An 18,076-nucleotide genomic window follows, 5' to 3' on the forward strand; every position below is an offset into this window, starting at 1 on the left:
ACTTAAATCAGATTCAAGTTTCAGTAATGTTTCAGTAAATCATCTTTGTTCTATGTATGTTCAATTAATATAATGATTATTAATATAAAGTTTTCATTTATATATAATAACATGCTTAATAAGGATGTTCACAAAAGACAAAAAAGAAGAAAAAAGAGAGAAGGGGCTTCTCTAGGTCCAAACAAAATAGCTCTGCTCAGAATTTCTCAGAATCTAGAAAATATGTATGGGTTACATGTATAGCATGACAATTAAGTGGATACAGAGCTCACTGAAAAATTAATTCTATGTCATTCCCATGAATTCTGATCCCATTGCAATCCAATTGTTGGCCATCTAAAATCCATTATCTGGCTTTATAATTCTCACATGATCCCCCACTGCTTAATTAAACTATAAATAATTTACTTACTAGTCTTTAATAAGAATGATAATTTGTCTTCAGATAGTTTCTTTTGAGCCAACTACAGATTTGGTTGATTCTAAAATATTTCAACAGTTACTTAGAGAAGACTAAATGCAGACATGCTCCATATTCACAGCAATTGTTTGGTGTTGCCACCTTGGACCATTTCTTTTACTTAAGCTAGTATTTTTTAAAAATAGAAAATCCAACATACCAAATGTTAGGAAATCATCTGGGTCAAGGTGCTATTCTAGATTATGGTGCAATGAATGCTTAGCAGTATCTTAATACAATAGAGCCATAGTTTTTAGCCAGGCTAAAAACTAGGAAAATGTTCCCATCCCGTCTGACATGAAAACTGGCTGGGTGAATTAGAGCCGTCCCAACTCACATCACAGGATGATTGTTGTGAAAAAAATAGCAGAAGGGAGATATGTTCACTACTTTGATTTGAGTGGATTATAAAAAGAATAAAGGAGACATAATTTTTTTTTTAGAAATTTATTGTACTAGGCTTTAAAAAATACCTATCCAAGCCACCAGAGGGTGCCCCAAATCAATCAGGAAAAAAATGAAATATTTGCTTTAAAACAAAACAAAACATACTGATATGTAGGTGTCCAGGAATTAATTGTCAGCTTAAATGCATGTCAGTATATTAATTCATATAGTCATGCCAGCTTTATACTCATTACTTCTTCCAGACTAAGCAAAATAATACATTGAAATATTCTTCTTCCAACATTTGTTGTCTTCATTGTTACTCGATCATTGGTACATCTGATATTCTAATACAGACATGTCAAACTCAAGGTCCATGGGCCAGGTCTGGCCCGTGATGTGGTTAGATCTAGCCCGCTGGGCTGCCCTGCAGATGGCAAGGTGCTGGCCCCCACCATCTTGGCTCCGGCCCACCCTATGCAGGAGGTGCCAAGACCTTGGGGGCTGGCATGCAGCTGACATACATGTGATGAGCACTGTCTTGCCTTGAAGGCTGACCACGTTCTGGCACCAGGAGGCCACCACGAAGTTGTAGTAGGGCAGCGTGCAGAGCCCAGGAGCACCATGCCCATCACCAGTGCCTCCACCATCTCCATGGCCTGCTCTCTGGACCAGCTTCGCCTGCTGGCCCTGCAATCCACAAGTGCTTCCTTTCCACCGGAATGGCCCCCGCCCCTGTGTGGGAAAGCCACAGCCACCAGCAGTGCTGTCACCCTCTCACCTCCCTAGCCACCAACCCTAGGGCCTCCCAAGCCACCAACCCTGTTGCCCTCTCCCCTCACATCATCCCTTTCTGAGTACAGCGGGAGGGAGGGAGGGAGGGAAGGAAATGAGAAGGAGAAGGAGGGAGGCAGGGAAAGAAGGAAGGAAGGAGATGGGAGTGGGAGGGAGGAAGAGAGGAAGGAAGATGGAAATGAGAAGGAGGGAGGCAGGAAAGAGGGAGGGAGGACATGGGAATGAGAAGGAGGGAGGAAAAAAGGGAGGAAGGAGGGACATGGGAATGAGAGGAAGGAAGGAAGGGAAGAAAGCAAGCAAGGAGATGGGAATGGGAGGGGGAAGAAAGGAAGGAAGATGGGATTGAGAAGGAGGGAGGAAGATGAGAATGGGAAGGAGGGAGGAAGGAAGGAAAATGGGAATGAGAAGGAGGGAGGCAGGGTAGGAGACAGGAAGGAAGGATGGAAGGATAGAGGGAGGGAGGTTGGAATGAGAAGGAGGGAGGATCTGAGGGAAATCCGGTCTTAATGCTTGGCCACCAGCAGCCCTGCTCCTCTTGTCATCCCTTTGTCCCCTTCTACTGGCCTCTCCTGGTGGTCTCCCATTCCATTGCTGAGGATGCTTTGCTTATAAAGTTGGTTCTCCTCGCAAGAGGGAGTGGGCCTCGCTCTGACCCACACATTTTGCTTTCAGCTGCCACATGTTCCTTGGCTTTGTGCCCAGCTCCTAGGCCAGGGATGAGCAGGAGGCCAGCATTGGGTCAGGACTGGTGTGGGGACCTTCAGGCAGCCACCGTGAACAACCTAGATTTATATTTATAAGATAATAGTAAACTAAAACTAAATGCTTTCCCTTGTTTTTCTAAAAAGATTTATTGCCTCTCTGATTTATTTTCAAAACAGAAAATAATCTATTTATAAATAAGATTTTCTTCCTTTTGATATTTTGTTAATAACTTAGTTTGTTTTTTTATCAATTCACTTGGTCACACACAGCTGGCTTTCAGCATAAAATGGCTTATTTGTCAAAAACAAGCTATGACCTACAGAATGATTCACACCATACTTTAATAAACACTGCTTTAACCCCTTTCTGTTTGTGAAACTTTTCCTGAACAGGTACATTCTTTTAAGGAGTTAAGGATAAACTCTACTGAATTGCAGTACCCATTTGTTTTCCTCATTTACTGAATATTTTAGAACATGATGCTACTTGCAGTTGTAATAGTTAATGTTCTAGCATAGTTTGGGTGTGTGCACAACAAACAGGTTTAGTATGAATTTCAGGTTAGAAATACTTGTTGAAGTCATTTTACTTAAATTTAGTGCTTCACTGTTGTAATACTGGTCTTTATCAGAGAATCTATTAATCAATAGAATTTCCTCAGATTCTGATTATAAACATTTAAGTATTATAACACTATGCTCCTAATTTAAATATATATATTCCTGATAATGTCTAAATGTCAGTAAAATAAGAGCAAATTTAAAAAATTAACATTGCTTGACAAATTAGTCCTTAAAAAATATTTCCAGGAGAACTTTTATTTCCCATATTTTCCACTAGAATGTCTATGGAGATTCTCACTCATCCAGGTCATGGTTGTCCCAAAGGTGCTTTTTTCAAGAGGCAACTGGACATTTTGGTTTTACTTTGAAGACATTTTGCTTCTCATCCAAGAAGCTTCTTCAGCTCTGACTGGATGGTGGGGAATGGAAGGATTTATACTTCTTGCAGACAACTGGACATTTGCAATATTTTAGCAGGTCATTAAGGTCACCTAGAGGTTTATCTATGTCATCAGGGTCACCTGAGTGGTGCAAATTGGTGTGGAGCCTTCTTGGAACTGTTTCCAATAGAATAAAAATTATTAAGAACCTAATGATAACTTGGCAGAATAAATGTTAAATGAAAAGAATCATACATAATTATGCAAAGCTATATCTATATTCAGACAAATATCTGTATACACACAAAAGACAAGTAGCCAAATCATCAGATCATGTTAAGTTCTACGCAACTTAATATTAAGATTGAAGATGATCTTATACATCGAAGAAATGGAAAAATATACAACATTAAATTCATAAAGATCATACATTAAGTTGTATTTCAAAAGATCTATTGCTCAAGCCTATACACAAGAAAATAGACAACTAAGCTTCAATACTAGCTAACCACCAGATAAGGGACAGCTGAATTCAAGAAGGGTTGGCCTGGGACTGTTTGTGGGAATTCAATGAATCTAAGCTGATGACGCGCTTTAACTCAGCTCCCCAGCCTGCCTGCTCTTCTTCTATGTAAATTGCTGGAAGTGAACAAGCTGCAGATTCCAAGTGAAGACAACCATATATTAGGCGATTAGTATGACTATTAGAGCATAATTGCAAATTATGAATTACAATATTAGATAGCAGAAAAGACACAAAACTCTAATTTACTAGTACTTCCTTTTATTAAGAATAACAGGGACTAATTAATTTGATATCAATATCAGGCAACACTCTGGAACAGAACAAAATGCTCTGCTTGTGAACTTTTGTTTTAAAAAATGCATTGCTTGGCAAAAATCAGCATGTTCTTTATCATAATATTGAACTAGAACATGTTCTAGTTTACAAAAGAAATCCTAGGCCCTATAAACAGAAGTATGATACAAAATCAAGAAAAGTCATTTCTCTGTGTTGTGTGTTGGTCAGCTCACACTTAAAATATTGCATCCAGTTCAGGGCATTTGGCAAAATGGAACATGTTCAAAGGAGTGCAAGCACTGGGCCTGGTGGCTCAGCAGACTAATAGCATTGTGATTAACACCAGCTGTCTGCAATTACTGCAATTAAATTCAAATCTCACCAGGCTCAAGGTTGACTCAGCCTTCCATCCTTTCTAAGGTAGGTAAATTGAGGACCCAGTTTGTGGGGGCAATAAGCTGACTGTATAAATATACAAAAATATGAAGGCTATTGCTTAACGCATTGTAAGCTGCCCTGAGTCTCCAGAGAAGGGCGGCATATAAATAAAATTTAAAATAATAATAATAATAATAATAATAATAATAATAATAATAATAATAATAATAATAATAATAGAGGGCTTGAAAGACAAAGCATAGGAACAGCTGGAGATATTGAGTACCTTTAGATTGGAGAAAACCATGAGGAGACATGATAGCAGTTTTCAAATATCTAGCAACATAGATCATCTATGATCAAGGGTCATCATACAGAACAATTGTTCAAGGCTGCTCTAGCAGCATCTTAAAAATTAGTTTAAATTACACAAGTATCTTAAAATTAGCTTAAATTACAAAAAAGTAGATTTGATTAGGAGATTAACTATAACTTCAAATAGTAAGAGCTATTTGACTGTGTGACAGACTGCTTCAGAAGATTATGGGCTCTGTTAGGTTTAAACAAATTGAGTGGTCTAATATCAAGGAGTAGCAGATTTCTCAAAGGGCAGGGATTAGATGATCTCCAAGGTACTTTCCACTCCTTATATTCAATGCTCCATTTTCTAATAGCAAAAAGACACATTTTTTAAAAATACCATTATAAAGTCCTGCCTCTGACAGATTAAAACTCCCTTTCTATGACCCTATAGTCCGTATTCAGGATAGAGCAACTGGATGGAGCTGAGAGTTTACTGGATGGATGCCCTTCCTGAAGCCTATACGGAGTTCACAGCAGATATTTTTTCTTTGCACCCTTGGAAACATCTACCGCTATATAGGATTGAACTCTCAACCTTCCTAGTGGGAGGCTATCATGCCACTCTTCTCCAAAAGATTAAGAGAACATTATATTTAATTCTATAGAATTAAAGTGCAAGACAAAGAACTAGTTTGGTGTAGTGATTAAGGCACCAGGCTAGAAACTGGGAGACCATGAATTTTAGTCTCGCCTTAAGCACAAAGCCAGTTAGGTGATCTTGGCTAGTCATCCTCTTTTACCCTAGGAGTGAGGCAATGGCAAACCTTGCCAAGAAAACTGCATTTGTCTAGTGAAACCAAATCTGGCTCTAGATTCTGCCTCAGTTTACCTTTCCAATAAGCAACTGAGTCAGAAGATCGTTTAAAAGCAGTTTATTAGGGTATCCTGATAAAGTGGGTCTCTCTATGAAAAAAGGGAGAGAGAACCTTGAGCCCCATGTTTCCCTCCTTTTTATAATTAACATAACAAAGAAAATGCAAGAGAAAAGTTGGACAGAATAAAAGTAACATCGTCTTTGCACAGGTAATCATTTACATGTAGTCAAACATTACATATTTGTATCCCATAATAGCATACATGTTCATTAAAATGAGATCTGATGTCAGAAGGGACGTAATTGTAAGGAAAAAGGTTTAGAGTTCACAAAAGAGATAAGACAGACCCCAAATTGTGCTAACAAACTTTTCTTATCTGGAGGTAATCTCCAACTTGTTTATCAGTTTAGGAATGTTAAAAGCTAATAAATCTGAACATCATTTTAAAAGGGAGAAAATAAATCAAATTAAAATATATGGCTATGTTAGTTAACAAATAACAAAAGCCATGTTATTTGCCCCTCATAATCCCCCCTTTGATGCTAAAGGGCAAATAAAAGATGCCCTTTCAGCATCACCAAAAAGAAGGAAGTTTTGACCAACAGGATCAGGGACCAAATGCGCAAAAGAGTCCATTCAGGACAAAAAGGAATAAAAGCCTGGTAGAAACCAGTGCACAAAAATCACATTGTACTGGGCAGGCACCCTGAGGAAAAAGAAAGAAAGCAAAATCCCTAATATATCAATCACAATAACAAACACCAAAAAATGGTGTCAGTTATGTCAAGACAGATACCCAGGAAGGAGGAAATGTCTTTAAAAAATGAAGAAGAAAAATAGGCAACAACACATATATTATAAAATATAGCCTAAATTAAAATGCATAAAATAACCATGTGCATAACAATAGTCATAACAATCAGAAGTAGTGAATGCACATACACCTTGTATGTTTGCTGATAAAAAGCTAGGGCCATGTGAGGCCAAATAGCAATTAGAGACACAGGGAAGACTCTAGTAGGTAGTAAATTAATGGCATTGACACCAATATAAGCATAGATTACAAGTAATACAGAAATGAGGAGGAGGGCTATGCCAATTGAAGAGCCTCAAATCAGGCAAATACCATGCATAACATAACACAGTATAAACAGCAGGCCCAAATATCCAAAATTAACCATCTTTTGGAGGTATTGTGGTGTTTCAATGCAGCAGAGACATTAGAAGTCCAAATTCAGTATGTCATATTCCCAACAAAAACGACCATTGTGTGGAGGGATATGCGATATATGCAAGTATAGATCATCATGTATCATCCTAGAGACTAAGAAATAAGATGCATCAAAAAAAAAACCAAAAAGTTAAAGAACTCTCAATCAAAAGGAATGCCCTCCGTAGGTGGTATTCATATCCAGAAATCTGCTAGCTCTAAATATAGAGCAAGGTAGAGGACATTTGAAGAGAGAGAAAAAAAATAGCATTCAAAGTCAATAGCCCGGAAAAATACGGCATACTTTTTTTTTTAATTTTTTTTATTGAGTTTTAAACAGATATATAAAGACAATACAAAAAATACAAAGACATTACAAAGACAAACAAGTTCCCACCACCAACCTACCCACACTATACTTTACATATATGTTTTGATCATCATCAGAATTGCTTTATAAGTTAATATATACGTAATACATTGTCAATTCAGATGTTTTAGATTAGAAATAATCTTGCATCTCCTCTTTATTTAGTTGTTTCCGGTTTTATTTTTTCTACCCTATATTCTTTCATCTATATTTGTACTGATTTTCTTTTCCAGCCATTGATACCACTGGTGCCACACAAGATAGAATTCACTTTCTTCTTTATCTTGGAGTTCTAGTGTCAGTCTATCCATTTCGGCACATTCTGTTATCTTTGAGATTAGTTTGTCTTTGGTTGGGAGTTGATCTGATTTCCAATTTTGCGCAAACAGTAACCGTGCTGCTGTCAAAATGTGTATGATGAGGTATTTTGTCTCTTTGTTGTGTTGTGTTGTTATCATTCCAAATAAAAAAAATTCTGGAGTGTTTTCTACTTGTTGGTTTATTATTTCTTCAATGATTTCCTTTGTGTCCTTCCAGTATTGTTGGGCCTTTGTACATTTCCACCAGGCATGGTGTCCCCTTTTTTGTTTTGCACTTCCAACAGCGTGGGGAGGTGTTTGGATATATTTTGGCTAGTCTGGCTGGTGTTAGGTGCCATCTGTAAAACATTTTTATGAGGTTTTCTTTGTAGGGTATGGCTCTTGTCATTTTGATGTTCTGTTTCCACAATTTCTCCCAGTTTGCCAGTTGGATGTTGTGCCCTATGTCCCTGGCCCATCTTATCATATTTTCTTTTACTGTTTCTTCCAGTAATTTATATCTAAGTAAGTAGTTATATAATTTGGTTATCATTTTTTGTTCTGGGCCTTGTAAAATCTTATCCAATTCGTTCAAATTATTCGAGATTCCATATTGCTTTTTGTCTGCTATGTGTCTTGAGTGTATTTGAGTATAGGGCCACCAATCGATATTTATGCCGGAGTTTTGGAGTTGCTGTCTTGAAATGAGTTCGCCTTCATGATTCAGTAAGTCTTGGTACCTCATCATTTTTCCTATTTCGAGAGTGTTCGGGTATATCAATGCCATTTTGGTATTTTGGTATAGTGAGTTCTCTTAATATCCTGCCAGATCTTGAATAATGAAGCTCGAATTATATGACATTGGAAGTACATGTGTCTCTTATCCGATCCGTCCCATAAGAAAGCGTGCCATCCTCTTATTAAGTCAAAGCCTTCTAAATATAAAGTTCTTTTATTGTCGAGTTCCATCCATTCTTTAATCCAGGTCAATCCTGATGCCTTATAGTAGAGTTCCCAATCTGGTGTTGCTAGGCCTCCTTTGTCCCGTGAATCCTGTAGGGCTTTGATTTTGATTCTGGCCTTCTTTCCCTGCCATATGTAGTTCATTGTTGTTTTGTTGAGGTTCTTAAAGAAATCTCTTCCGGGGTGTATTGGTATCACTTGATATAAATATAGTACTCTTGGTAATATATTCATTTTTATTGAGGCAATTCTGCCCATCAATGAGAGTTGTAATCTACTCCAAATTTCTAAGTCTTTTTTGATTTGTTTTAACAATTTGGTATAATTATCTTCTTTAATTGTAGTTGCTTTTGCTGTCAACCAAATACCTAGGTATTTTATTTTCTTTACTATTTGAAGTCCTAATTCTTGTTCTAATTTCAACTGTTGTGTTTGGGTCATATTCTTCGTCAATACTTTCGTCTTCTGCTTATTTATTTTGAGGCCCGCAACTTCCCCGTATTCCTCTATCATTGTCATCAACCTGGTTCCAGATAGTATTGGGTTTTCCAATATGAAGATCACATCGTCTGCAAAGGCAAGTAATTTATACTCCTCTCCCCGAATCTTAAAGCCTTCCACGTCTTCTTCCTTCCTGATTTCCGTTAGTAAAACTTCCAGTGCGATTATAAATAATAGAGGTGACATGGGGCAACCTTGTCGTACGCCTTTCTGGATGTCAAAAGTTTGTGTCATGTCACCATTTATTGCAATTTTGGCTGTTTGACAGGAATAAATCTTTCTTATCAATTTAAGGAATTTCTCTCCGCAATTCATTAATTCAAGTTGTGATGTAAGAAAGGACCAATTTAAATTATCAAAGGCCTTCTGGGCATCGAGAGATATTAAAGCTATTTCCTTATCTATTTTCTTATCGTAGTATTCCAGTATATCTATGATCGTTCTCAAGTTATTTTTAATCTGCCTCCTGGGTATGAAGCCGTTTTGGTCTGTATGTATGTATTTATGAATTATTGTTTTAAGTCTCTGTGCTAATATTGACATGAATAGTTTGTAGTCTACATTGAGTAATGAGATGGGTCTGTAATTCCTAACTTGGGTCCGGTCTAAATCTTCTTTGTGTATTAACGTAATAATGGTTTCTGTCCATGATTTTGGGATTTCAGCTGTCAATAATGCTGCGTTGAAGACTTGTAGCAATATTTCATCTATTTTTTGTTGGGAGTGTTTATAAAATTCAGTAGGAATTCCATCTGGTCCTGGAGTTTTATTGTTCTTTTGTTTTTTACGAGCTTCAATCAATTCAGTCATTGTTATGGGGCGATTCAGGGTCTCTCTATGTTCTTCTTCGAATTGTGTAATATTCACTTTACTAAGATATTTTCGAATTTGGTCTTCGGGGACATCTTCCTGCCGATAGAGATTCTGAAAGTATGTTTTGGCTATGTTTTTCTTATCTACGTGTGTATGGAATAAAGTTCCTGATTCGTCCTGGAGTTGGTGTATAATTCTTTTGTCTGTTTGCTTTTTTAATTTATGGGCTAACCAGCGTCCAGTTTTATTTGCGTGTTCGAAGTTGGTCTGTTTTGCCATTTTTATTTTTTGTGCCAAATCAGCTTTTGTAGTCAAATTCAATTTGTGTTTAGCCAAATTAAGTTTTTGCTGTGCTATCTTATTATTAGGATGCTGTTGTAATTTAGTTTCTTCTATCTTGATTTCTTCCAATAAGTCATTCCTGATTCTTTGTTTCTCTTTTTTTCTCTTTGCCACGTATGCAGTGGTTAGGCCCCTAATATATGCTTTTGTCGTGTCCCATAGATTTTGTAACGACGTTTGGTCCTTTGTGTTAATTTGGAAAAATATCTTAATCTCTTTTTCCATCATTTGTAGATACTCTTTTTCCTTTATAATACTTGTATCCATTTTCCATCTTTTTTGTTTTCGGGAGCCTTTCCAAATTATTTTGATGGGGTTGTGGTCAGCCCATATGTTAGGCATAATTTCTACGTCGTGTGTTTCTTTACTTAGTTGGGGTGTCATCCAGGCCATATCCAATCTTGACCACGATTGATGTGGGCCAGAAAAGTATGTGTACTGTTTGGTTGTAGTATTTAATTCTCGCCAGGTGTCATGTAGACTCATTTCTTGTACCAGGTTCTTAAATGTTTGTGGCAGTGTCTTCCTTTTGATTTTATTCTTCCTGTTACTATAGTAGTCTTCTCGTGTGTTGACAATTGCATTAAAATCTCCGACAATGCAGATATTTTCATAATCCAGCTCTTTTAATTTATCGTGTAATTTTTTATAAAAGTTTATTTGGTTTCCATTTGGGGCATAGATGGCTACTAACAGTATTATTTTTGTTTCCAGTTTTACTTCTATTATTAAGACTCGACCCTCTTTGTCCACATATATCGGCTTTGTTCTTATATGATCTCTAACATATATTACCACTCCCCTTTTTTTACAGTCGCCTAAGGATGTGTACATTACTCCTAATTTTTTATTTTCGAGTAATTTTTTCTGTTGTTTTTTTATGTGTACCTCTTGTAAGGTGATTATATCTGCTCCTAATTTTTGCAGTTTAGTGAATATCTGATGTCTTTTGCTTGGTGAATTTAGACCATTTATATTTATAGAGATGAGTTTTAGTTCTTCTTCCATTCCTGGTGTTGTTTATTTGTCTGCTATTTTGAGTTTTGATGTGTTTCTTGTGACTCTTTGTGTGATCCCCGTCATTTCCTCCTTCCCCAACTTTCCCTTCTTCCGTTCCTTGTCCTCCTTATTTATTGGTTGCTCTTCTTGGTCACTGGGGTTTGAATCTTCTCTGCCTCTTCTGCTCTCCTGTTCTCCTTCATATCCTAAATGTTGGTCTGCGAAGTCCTGGGCTTTTTCTATGGTGTCGATTCGAAATTTTCTTCCTTCCCAAGAAATGAGTACTCCTTCTGGTATAAGCCATCTAAATTTAATCTTGAGTTTATTTAACTGTCGGGTTAAGAAGTTATATTCTCTTCTCCTATCCCTGGCCCTTCTCGGTACTTGTTTTAGCGTTAGAACTTCCCTCCCTTTGTACATGACTGTCTCCTCTCTCATCTTTCGGTATATTTCTTCTTTCATTGTTTTTTTTGTAAATCTGATGTGTACTTCTTTAGGGAGTTTGTTTCTTCTGGCATAGTTTGTGAAGGCCCTGTAAATTTCGTCGATACCACCTCTTATTTCATCTTTATCCTTATGTGTCGCCTCTGCCAAGATTCCAACCATAATTTCGCCCAAGTCTTCCTCTCTCTGTTCTTCTATATTTTGAAATCTTAAGTAGAAAGATGCCTTTTCCATTTCAAGAAATGTCAGTGCATCTTCTGTGTCTCGACTTCTTGTTGCTTGTTGGTTCTCCATCTGTTCCAACCTGGTAGCTGTGGCTTCCGCCTTTTCCTCAACTTTATGGATTCTCTGTTCGTTTTCGGTTATATTTTGTTGAATTTTCTCTATTTTTTCATCTATATTTCTAATCTCATCTTTAATTTCCCGTACATCCAATCGCATTTGTTCATGGTTCTTTTTCGTTTCATCATGATTCAGGATCATCTTATCTTCCATCCTTTTCATTCCCTCCTGAATCATTGCAAGGGCAGCTTGGATGTTTTGAATACCTATGTTGGTCTTTTCTTTATCTGTTGTTTCCCCTGTCTTCTGCTGGACCAGGGAAGCCACCAATAGTGTTTGGGTTGGGGGTATTTTCTTGGTTGATTTAATAGTAGTTGGTATGTTTGAGGTTGCCATATCTATTATGCTTATTATTTTTGCCCACAATTTCATAAAATTCTCACGTCTAATGTTTATAACCTGGATGCAGGATTATTTTTACAAGGTTTTTTCAGAGTATTTCTGATTAGTAATACGATATTGGGAAAACAGCAAAAAGGAAGGCGGGGTGGGGAAGGAAGAGAAGGGGGAAACAACGGGGAAAAAATAGGCTTCTAACAATTCATTAGTTACCTTATTCTTCAATTACTTACAAAATAAAATGTATTTTATTATAATAGTTCTAAGATAGTATCAATATCAATTTAATTATTATAATTCTATCTAATTATTTAAAATCATTTACTGTATATGAATAAATTAATTAAATATAATTAAAGATAATATGCTATAATTGTTTAATTAATTTCAAATAGACAAATTAGACAAACTACTTCAGAGAAAAACTAATAAGTTATTAAAGGTTATTTTCCGGGTCTAGTATCTTATGATATATAGTAGAATAGACTTAAATCGAGCTAAGCATATATATATTGTCCATTAATTATAGTCTCTTATCTTTCTTGGTGTTATGTAAACTTATCTTTCTTCCAACCAAATACGGTTCCAAAGGTCTGAGTCACCCTATTCACTTTAATTATTCCACAATCCAATTTAATCTATAGTCCTCTGTATTCCTGTTGTTAGAATCCACATCCGATCCCAAGAGTGTAATGTTGTATCCTCTATTTAAGTCCTTATCATCTGGTTCATCAGGTATTAGTCAATATTTAAATTGTTCAATCCAAACAGTTCAGTCTCTAGTAGTCAAATAATCAAAGTCCCTCATACTTTGTATCAGTTTTGTATCCTAATCTTCGCAAGAAGTATTACTAAAAGATAGCTTGTATAAATCCACTCCAATCATAGTTTCTGCTGTGGTGCGGAGAGCTGCGAAGGCCTAGCCTGAAAAGGTAAGGGTGATGGCAGGGGATGCAGAAGAGGCTGGGCCAGAGACAGAGATAAACAGAAAGAGACATAGAGAAATACAGAGAGACGGGGGGGGGGGAGAGAGAGAGACACATACAGAGATACAGAGAGAGAGGGTGGGAGAGAGAGAGAGACAGAAAGAGATACAGGGGGGGGGAGAGAGACATAGAGAGATACGGGGGGGAGAGAGAGACATAGATACAGAGTGAGAGAGAGACAGAGAGATACAGAGAGAGGGGGAGACACATAGATACGGGGGGGAGAGAGAGACATAGATACAAAGAGAGAGGGGGAGACAGAGAGGGAGGATTTTGTGGTTCCCATTGTTTTTTAGCAACCGGTTCTCTGCCCTAATCACCAGCTGGGTAGGCGTGGCTCGGGGGGCTTTCATGTGACTTATGAAAGTGAGTGACGTCGAGTTGGCCACGCCCACCAAATGTTTGTGGAGACTTTGGGATTTCAGCCTCACTCTTTTAGCTCAGCGGACGCACCAGATTGGGCCACAGCAATGCGTGGCCGGGTACAGCTAATTACATATAAACCAATACCCAAATGTTCACCATGACAATGTTCTGGTAAACTAGTATAGCATAGTATACTATGTACACATAGTATACATAGCATAGTATAGTCCTAGGACAAAGTCAATCAATCATATGGCAGTCAAGCAATGCCAATCTTGTAACTGAAATGGTGATCAGTTCATGAAGCATCTGTAGTGATCAGCAGGAAAAAAGGTGTAACGAGATTCATTGTACAGTTTTCAGCAGTGTGGAGAACTATTCTCAGCATCACATGCATTCTACTATTGTTTTGTCTTTTTTTGTATTATATAGACATCATTAGTACTATTATATTGCATTGGTCCATATTGTCACTACCAGTTCAGGCACTTGACCCAGCAACCCCATTGCTATAGGGGGCAAAAGACTCAAAAGACAACCTACAGAGTTACCCCTGCATGGCCCCATGGGAGTCTGGCAACCAATCAGAATATAAACTCAAATTCAAATCCCAACAGAGGATATAAATCTCTCTCTCTCACCCATGTACCTTTTTGCCTCAAAACCATGTGGTCCTGTTCACCATTAAACCATCTTTTCAGGCAGTCTCCCTGTTTCCACTGTCTTTCTCCCCACCTGGAAATGAACCCAGATGGACATTTCTTTCATCAACGTCTGCATTAGTATTCATCAGTTGTATTTTTTCTTATGAATATTTTGATGCTGCTAATTGCCAGATATCTTTTCAGAGTATGGACACCGAAAGGGATAAAGTAAATTTATATGTAATTAAATTTTACTTTCTTGTTTAATATTGAATAGTGCATAAGTCCTATGAATCCAGTACATTTCCAAGTTGAGAAAAAACTATGACTTGTACTTGGTTAAAACAATACTGTACATAAGGTCCCTCAACTCTTTTTCTTTCTCCCTATTTCCCCACTCCCTCCACCAAAGTAGTCACCGCCACAAACTCTGAGCATCAAAATAAACCAACGAGTGCCTCAGTGTACTGCCCTACCGGAAGGAAAACTATTTTTTTCTGACGTAGGAATTCATTTAAATATTTTTTCAAGAAAGGCTAAAATCATAATTTCATAGCTCTATCCTTTTAATGCATTATTCTGCTACTCTTACTTCATCTTCACAAAGAAAAATACCGGCACAACATTAGGCTACTAAATTGATCTCGCCTTCCCTAAGTGCCGAGATGCCAATAATAGAGCGCCAGGTTCCGAAAGAAAAAGAGCATAAAAGTGAGGGCGCATGTCCAGGCAACTCGTTCAGGGGAAGCCCTTGCAGAAGGTCCGTCGCAAAGATGGTCTTTTAATGTGCGAGCGCATGCTCAGGCATAGATCTAGACCAGGCGTGAGAACGAAAGGATTTAGAAAAGGGGACAGGCCACAATTTTGCGCAAGCGCAGGGAGAACGCTAGGAGCTCTTTGGACGGTGAGTCGTTCAAAAGAAGCGACGCTAGTAAAGCGTCGCTGAGCGAAGGGAACGCGTGTAGCCACGCGCGCGCCGAAAAGAGAAGATAAAGGCGAGTTCTCGGTGGAATGAGTGGCGCCTCTGGCTGGCTAACGGTGGCTGGAACTGGTCGCAACTTCCACAGGACGGGGTGGAGGAGAGCCAGCAAAACATCTCTGATTTCATTCTTGCTGTTCTTCGACTCAGCCTTGTTGCCTCGCCCGGTGTTGTCGCAGGGAGTATGAAAGTTCCGCTTTCGCCCCAGCCCCGAAGCAGCGGCTCTAGCCGATTACTATTTCCTCTGGACAGGAGGAACGGCCGCTATTGCTCACTGCGGTGAGAACTGGTGAGGTGGCCGGCAGCGCCTGAAGTCGAGGAGAGGCACAGGCTCTATCTGTGGCGTTATTTGTCCGGCCCTGAGGGGCGCTCCTAGCCTTCTATGCTGTGTCTCACTGTTCCTGCTGTCGAGCCTCGTGAAGGGATTCTGCAAAGGCGAAACCCGATAAGACATTGTCATCCTCGGTTACTCCTCCAACTAAACTTTCTCTAACTGTAGAGTTTTTTCTTCCCCCAGAACTTGGATTGCAATCCCTGGATTCTTTGTACGGAATTTGTATGTTTCGGCGGCTCATGATGACAATGTTTTGTTCCTCAAAGACTGGTGTTAGTTTATAGTTAGTTAGTTTATAATCAGTTATCTTTGGTGAAGGAAGGAAAACAAGACATTCCTCCACCCCCTTTCTGATGTGCAGAAAACTTTCTGTTTTATTACAATTTCTTGAGAAATTGTGAACCCTTTACACAGAATTCTCAAGAGCAGGAAAGTTTGGGTCGAATATACAATGGAGCATGGCAAAATGGATTATTTCTGTGAACAAGTACAACAAAAAGATGTGGGCTGCAGGTTGCAAGTTGGCCAAGAATTTCTGGAATATTTGAATGATCCCAGCATTTCTACTGATCTTGAGCAGGATCAGCAACGCCTTGATAAAGTAATCGATGAATTAACAAGATGGGTTAACTCTAGTAATTATAAGGTAATAATTGTACCTGATATAGATGTAATTCTGATTCTTGTTAGATATTGTGTTGCTCTTTCACTAAGCTCTCTGTCAGTGAAGTGAATTTTTCAAAAATTGGATTTTTATTGTGTTCATTTTATCCTTTTACTTTGTAAAAATCCAGTTTTAACTCACACTCAAATGTGTACATTCAATTGTTAGTAGCGAAGTTGTGTCCGACCCATCACAACCCCATGAACAACATTCCTCCAGGCCTTCCTGTCCTCTACCATCCCCCGTAGTCCATTTAAGCTAACACGGACTGCTTCAGTGACTCCATCCAGCCACCTCATTCTCTATTGTCCCTTTCTTCTTTTGCCCTCAATTGTTTGCAGCATTAGGCTCTTCTCCAGTAAGTCCTTCCATCTCATTAGGTGGCCAAAGTATTTGAGTTTCATCTTCAGGATCTGGCCTTCTAAAGAGCAGTCTGGTTCAATAGACCAAGTATAAATATAACATTGGGTGAAATAATCCTAATATATGTGGGTTATTATTTTTCTTGAGAATACAAGTAGTTCTCAATGTATGACTGTATTGGAGCCTGTCCAATAAGCCATGATAGTCCTAAAATGGTCTGGTTATATAATTGTTCTGATTTTATGACTTTTTTTGAAGCAATCATTAAGAGAACCAATAGTATGTAGTTTTACAAAAAAAAAGGAAGTAAGTTGGTTTACAGGTCATACTCACAATGGGAAGCTGCAAATAGCTGTAAATGTAGACCATTTATGAAGCACCTGAAGTTTTGATCACATGACTGTGAAGAACCTCAACTATCAGAACTTCAAATCCAGGTGATAAGTAGTCCCAGGTAGATCTGTAATAACTTCAGATGGCCACTAAGTAATAAATTGAGGACTACTTGTATTACATTCATTTTCCTTATGGATTGACTATAAAAACTGCATGTTGTCATGTTAGAACTGTAATCCTTGCATATAATTTATTTAAGACTCTACTTGAACTTGGTAGAATTTGCAATCCATTAAACCAGAAACAAAGTACATTTTAGTCTAAAATTTTATATTTTTGCAATCAATGTAGTTACTTGGGGATATAGTGTTTCCAGAGGAGTCAGATATTTATTTAATAAGGATTTTTCATTTGTTAAAGAAGTCACTTTAATAGCTTTAATATATTCCCATTAAAACGTAAATAGCAACAAAAATACTTTAAATAATATTAGATTGTAGACTATTCTATTTTGTGTTGTAGAAAATTCAAAATGACTCATACTTCAGATTTTCTAAGCAGATTTTTCTTGGTTGCCAGAATAGAAGTATTGATTTAGACACATTTAAAAAAAACCTCTGAGATTATCATAGAAAGCTTCAGGATATTATTGTATTACTAGTAATAGAATATGTAGTTCAGTAGTATTGAGTGCTATCTTTTTGTTTACATTTTCATCATTTGGTGGCAGTATTGCAGTACAATTCAGGTTTCTATTGATTCAAAGAATACTCCAGAGATTAAGTTATATGTATATCACATAGATCACATAGTGAATAATTGACTCAAATTTTGAACATTATTAAACCTCTTGGAAATAAATGTAATGGTAATTTAGTGGGTGTTGTAAATACATTAATGAAAAAGACATTCTCAATCTATTTTAATATTTAAAATACTTTATTTATTTGGAATAACTATTTCCCAATTCTGTATCTTATTACTGTTAATTGACTTTTTGAAAGTCAAATTGTAAAACCTTAATCTAGAAGACAGCAATGCAGCAAATTTTAATTACAATAATGAAATTCTTGTTGTATTTACATAATACAACATACCATTATGTAAATAACAGATGTAAATAACATGATTCGT

At 37.5% G+C, this 18,076-nt stretch overlaps 1 protein-coding gene across 38 annotated transcripts in view; it reads left to right on the plus strand.

The window, feature by feature from the left end:
- Window positions 1-18,076, plus strand: part of CLASP2 (cytoplasmic linker associated protein 2) — a 495,740-nt gene that overhangs the window by 12,015 nt on the left and 465,649 nt on the right. For 36 of the 38 annotated variants that reach the window (XR_015734236.1, XR_015734237.1, XM_060685988.2 and 33 more), the window contains exon 1: window positions 14,943-16,225. The exons of 1 other annotated variant lie outside the window; for it this stretch is intronic. Coding sequence is in view for 34 of the 37 variants with exons in the window: in XM_060685988.2 (XP_060541971.1) it covers window positions 16,031-16,225 (195 nt within the window). In the remaining 3 variants the exon portion in view is untranslated. Of the gene's footprint in view, window positions 1-14,942; window positions 16,226-18,076 lie in introns of those variants that run through there. One more of the 38 variants, XM_087894111.1, reaches the window with a different exon arrangement.

This window comes from Pantherophis guttatus, chromosome 4, assembly GCF_059756535.1.
Source record: "Pantherophis guttatus breed Tessera chromosome 4, ASM5975653v1, whole genome shotgun sequence".
Lineage (NCBI taxonomy): Eukaryota > Metazoa > Chordata > Lepidosauria > Squamata > Colubridae > Pantherophis > Pantherophis guttatus.